At 28.3% G+C, this 6,014-nt stretch overlaps 2 protein-coding genes across 2 annotated transcripts; one reads left to right on the plus strand and one right to left on the minus strand.

Moving 5' to 3' along the window:
- Window positions 1–304: 304 nt before the first annotated feature.
- On the minus strand, window positions 305–646 carry VNE69_02174 (homeobox domain-containing protein; the record flags this gene model as incomplete). Its single annotated transcript, XM_065472725.1, has 1 exon — window positions 305–646. One exon carries the CDS (start codon window positions 644–646, stop codon window positions 305–307), a length of 342 nt encoding a protein of 113 aa, XP_065328797.1.
- Window positions 647–4,889: 4,243 nt separating this feature from the next.
- On the plus strand, window positions 4,890–5,732 carry VNE69_02175 (phosphodiesterase; the record flags this gene model as incomplete). The annotated part of the gene is made up of 1 exon (XM_065472726.1): window positions 4,890–5,732. One exon carries the CDS (start codon window positions 4,890–4,892, stop codon window positions 5,730–5,732), a length of 843 nt encoding a protein of 280 aa, XP_065328798.1.
- Window positions 5,733–6,014: the final 282 nt, after the last annotated feature.

Here is a 6,014-nt window from a genome sequence, read left to right on the forward strand (position 1 = left end):
CAAAGAGACTTACCCCTCACAAGAGGACGGAGTATCTCCCACACGGGATACTAATAAAAATAACGTAATTAAACTAATTTGAATGCAGAAAGTTCATTTTGGATGCTATTTACAGCAAGACCATCTCTTCGGTTGTAAGACCACATATATAATTATATAATTCTAATCTATTCTTTTATTTATATTTTATTTATCGAGTAACTTGAAGGAGTTTTGATAATTAGAGATGATATAGTTAATAAAGAAAACGGAACAACTTGCCTCAATACAAAAAATAATCACAAAAGTAAATTCTACGAAAAATTTATTTTTTTTCAGAATTCAATACATTTGCCCACTTATATAAATACAACAAATATTTGCGATCTACATCGTCGCAGTTTTTATTTTTTCTTTCTTCTGGTGTCATGTTTCTTCTTTTCTTTTGAAACCACCATTTAATTGAATTTATATTCAAATCGAGAAGCCCGCTCAAGTCTTCTACTAAATTCAATGATGGCCATTGAACTCTTTCATAGGTGTGAAAGAGCACATACTCTTTAACCTGCGTATAGCTTCTTGGTTTGTATCTTTTGTTTTCTTTTTTTAGTTTTATCAATCCAAATAGAGCCTCCGCCAAAGTATTATCGTTTAAGAAGTTATTCATACCCCGTGGAGAAATAAATAATTAAATACTTAAATATTAATATAAAATTATATTTAATATATTATGTTACTAATTAAGACTGTTTTTTCGAAAAAAGCAGGGAAGCTAATTAATGCAACTTTAACAATAATAATATATTATAATGTAGAAATTTACAAATTGGTGTAATATGATTTGTATATGCAATAAAATGATTTTCATGATTATTGTTCATTGATTTATCATTATTAATATATATATATATATATTGATCGATTACATTTGTTTACTATTATATCAAATATGAGCTATAGCATTTGTATTTAATTAATCAAACTTTTAAAAGCATTATTTTATATAAACATTCTAATAATTGTCATTTCAAATATTTATGAATATTTTATTGGTGAATTTAATCAGACAACATACATGACACAAAAAATTACATAAAAAAATATATTATTGATGTATTTTCATAAAATTCATTTGTTTTGGGAAATAATCAAAACGTGTCAAATATTTTGATGTTTTATTAATTATGCGTCATAAAATATAAAAAATGTGTAATATTTATACAAAGAATTCGCATTTATATGGTAATTTATGATTCATGTTGCTTTAAAAATATTCCAGAGTTTTGAAAGGAATATGGAATATAACTGCTAACTTTACGTTCTTTCTATGCAAAAACTAAAAAATAAATATAAATAAAATGTTTGGCTGTATTGGAATACATAATCCTTAGTATTAACTCAACAAGAAATGGATTTTTATTAGAAAAGTAAACTAATAAATTAATAATTAATATGTACATTCTTACTGTATAATTTACAAAAAAATCAAACTTGCTCAATAAATTTTATCAATAACAACTTTAACTTGTACAGTATTTATTTTACAATTGAAGTCATATTAGTAACCATTATAAATACCATTTTTTAGATTTTCCCTCCTTCAAATCGAAATAAATTAAAGCAGTGTGATAAAATTAGTAAAAAATTAATTTTATTATTCTTAAAATTTCTTGACAATGCAATTAATGCTATTAATTTTTCTTCTATTTGCGACATTTTTTAGTTTACATAAATCGGGTCTTTTATAACTATAAGATCTTGGTTATTTTCTAAATTAGTTCTAAATAATATTTTTGGCTGATAAGTATAGATTTTTTTGGGCATAAGTAAACATTAGCTACAAAAAATCGATATAAGGTTTTTTTTGTCTTTTTTGCCCCTTTTTTTCAAAAACAGAAGAAAAAAAATGTTAGGAAAAAACAAAAATAGAAAAAATTAAATAAATAGTTATGACAACATACGGTAAAAAAATATATAAAAGCTTCATATACTATATCAACGTTCTGGGCAAAAATCAGCATCTTTGTAAAAAAAACTGGGGGTCAAAATTTTTAAAAAGTAGCCCCTTTTTTAAAAAAGGAACGGAATGATGATTAATAAAGAGAATGAAGATTTTTACGAACGTCTGCTAAACAAGAAATATAAGCAGAAAAGTAAAATATGCCCTTGGTATATGTGGTATTATTTACCACATTATTTTATTTTTATTTATTTCCCTCCAAATGAATTTTCTAGAAAATATTTTGCTATAAATATTTTCTTTTTACTTTACCACAAATTTTTGGAAGATGAGAAGAACTGGAAACAAAGACAGGTACAGTGACATCGGAAAGGCCTCTCATACCTTACCCCCCTCACATGAGAAACCAATCTAGCCCACAATGGAAATACAATAAACACAATTTAAATAAAAATATACTTAATAGTATTGCAGGGAGGAGCATCATCGAATGCTACTTACAAACAGGACACCTCCCCGGTGGTAACACCACAGTATACAAATATAGTTTTTAACGAAACTAGTTACTTAAGGTGTAAAGCTGAAAAGTACAGACATAAATTTCAGTTTGGAATAATTCATTATATGAAAACACTAGACTAGATCATTATCTGATTTAAAAATAATAAATTGTGGATAATGGGAATTAAAGTGTTACATATATCAAGAATTTTGGGATGTAATGTACAAAATGTAAGTTACACTTGCAAAAATTATGCAATTTAAATATTTTTAAGAGGTATTTAAATAATAGAAGCAGATAGGAGGCTAAGATGTCGTAGTATAGAATGTTGAGAAGAAATTTTGAAAAGATAGATATAATTGGGAAAACTTGTTAAGAAAGGGGTTGGTGTTTTTTATAGGGATGGTAGAAAGAATCGAATTAAAGAATATAGTTTTTATAATCAGCTTAAAACACAAGGGCATATTGCTTCCAATCATTCTTAAGTAATTGGTTTTAATCCGTCATCCATTCGAATATTCGGAAGGTATATAACATTAAAACATCATTATGTGGTGTATAGAACTGTGGATCCTAGTCAAGCATTTACAGACTCAAATACAGGTGTCCATACAAATACCATCAAGGGATTTGAAGGTCTTTTTAATCCTCTGTACACAATTGAGTTTTCACGAATGAAATTGCTAAAATTTAATCAACTCTTTATATGATAAAATTATAAGAGTCAATACACCTTCAAAGCATTTTTAAATTTTGTTTTTGATATTTTTTAGTTATCAATGTCTGACGACGAAACAACGCTGACAATAAGAATCACTAAATGTGAGTGATTTCTATTCAATATATATGTGAAGATTGATGAGATTGACAAGGATTGATTAATATTGAACATAAGCATATAGAGAATTACTTCTACTTCTGCAATTTACTCTTTTCAGGGAAGACGTCGAAATGGTATTCCAAATATTTCTTATTTATTTATTTTCCAGCCCTACTCTTCATCATAAGTCTAAAACACAATTCAAATAAATCTATGAATGATACTCCGTCTTCAATTTCAGAACCCCCGTGCCAAGCACACTTAATGTATATCTACACAATTTACATATTTATTACATTATAGACGTTTCTGAAGTCTTTTTTAATTTTTTTTTAAATTGGCAATTTGTACAATTTTGATCCTTTTTTTTTTCTACACCAATGCTGATATAGCCTTTTGGCCTAATATTTATTTATGTGAAATTGATAATTTTTATTTTTAGACAAAAAGCTAAAATTTAACAATTCTTCTTAGTAAATACGCGATTATGTAGTTATATTAAATGAATAGGTAACAAGCTTATACATTTTGATAATGGTCGTGTGGAAATAAAAGTATGGCAAAAATATACTAATCTTAAGGAGATTCATAATAAGCCTGACATTCTTGTGCTTGACAAAAATAAGAAAGAAATTTTGATAGTTGAAGCTGGTATCAGGATCGGGGAACGACTTACTTACTATAGTCGAGAATAAAAAACTATAAAAATATGCCCTTTTTACAGATGAAACGTGACTAATACATAAACCCCGCACAAAAATAGTTCCGTTTTTAATGACATAGGATGTAGCGGCGACCAAATACCACAGAAAGTACATCGGAGAGTTATAATTCCAACCTTACCTTGAAGCATAAATCCATTTTATTGTGCTGAAGAAGACTCTAGAGTCCATATCCTTAGATCGGCGTTATGAAACGTCCAGGAGGATGCAGGAGAGGAAGAAGTCCCCGACATGTCGGCGCAAGAAAATATGGCGACTATTAAAGAAGTGATGTTGTTGAAAGATCGTGGAACCGAAAAATCTGGATAGAAAAATGAAAATAATGTAACAGAGACTATAGTCTGTAAAGAGATGAATCTAATGTGTGATACCAGGGCAAGAAGATGTGTTGTAAACGTTAAAAATATATGAAAATAAACACATTAAATTAATTCTGTTTTTTTAATATTCGCTGAGATAATATACAGACAAGAATCATCGTAATGACTTGGAAAGACTGACGATAGTCAGTTGGCAAATTAGTAAGCTTTTTCCGGATCGCAAGAAGAAGGAAGATTACAGAATTCGATTCTAGAGGTAGAAGAACAGTTACAAGGAAAATCTAAAGATATTGTTTTTTTGCATTTTTAAATGAATCATTATGGCTACATAATTTAGACAAATTATCTTTTTTATTTTATTAAACATTTGTTTAAAGCAGTCTGCTTTGTTTGATGGCGCGTTGATGCGTCATCAATGAAACGTTTGACAGTTGATGGTTCTGACATTTGGCGGCGTGGTGTAGGAATTTATCATATCCATAATTACAAAAAAGATGACAACACATCGGTCTAACGTTAAAAGTCCAATATATGTTGTTACATTTATAAATTTAAAAATTAAATTAATTGTACCCTTTTATTAACTATGACGATAGAGAATACCAAAGAAAACAAGAAACAGCTTAAAGAGCTGTTTTTATGTTATTACCCCAGCTTGGATAATCATAAGATAATGCAGTTATCTTATGATATCCTAAGTAAGGAATGTAAGGTGTCGCAAACAAATCTGCACAATTTCTTGGAAGCGGCCATAAGTAAATATAATGATATTCCTTATCATAATGCTACCCATGGGTTCAATGCATTATATAATGGGAATATCTTATTGAAACTGATAAATAAACCAAATAATGAACGACAGGTCAAGTTTATTTTCTTAGTCTGTTGCTTATTGCACGATATAGGCCATCCGGGTGTTATTTGTTATGGACACGAAAAAATTGATTTAGAGAATCATCATGCAGAACTCATAAAAAAGCTGTTATCGAAATTTTTGCCAGAGTACGTGACAGAAGTTAATATAAAGTTAATTACGGAGTTGATTTTATCTACGAATTTGAATTTGCATAGTGAGCTGTTAAATACATTTAAATACAAATATTTAGGCCACAAATCTAAAAATAACATAGAACACAATTCAATCGATTTAACAATGCTAATTAAAATTGCAGATATTGGAGCATCGTACAAAAAATTCGATGATTTCATGTGTGGAAGTAAAAAGCTTGAGGAAGAAATGTTTGGTAAAAATACTGAAGATACCAGTAAAAGACTTGAAAAGGATAAATCCTTTTTGATAAATTATTCCTTGCCACTAGCAGAAGTGTTTTCTACGGTTTTTACAGATTTTAAATTTTTACATGAACAAGCCATTGAAAATCTAAGAAAAATAAAAAAATACAATAAAAAATATTATTTAAAAAAATAAAGTTCTTTGTTCCTATTAATACATTTTTTGAATCATTTTTCTGGTGTTTTCCGTTGTAGGGATGTAAAAGCTGCTTAAAACTTTAGAAAAAAAAATCATAAAGAGACTGCTTCGAAAAAAAACTGTAAACTGATGTTTCCCCATCAGTCTTAGAAGACGGATTAAATTTAGAATATTGATTATTAATCTTCAGAGCATGATTTTCTTTTATATTAATAGGCGGGAAATATTGTGCATTTTCTCCCATAAACATAGTTGGGGAAGCAGGGGACAGTGCTTATA

Source organism: Vairimorpha necatrix, chromosome 2 (assembly GCF_036630325.1).
Source record: "Vairimorpha necatrix chromosome 2, complete sequence".
Classification (NCBI taxonomy): domain Eukaryota; kingdom Fungi; phylum Microsporidia; family Nosematidae; genus Vairimorpha; species Vairimorpha necatrix.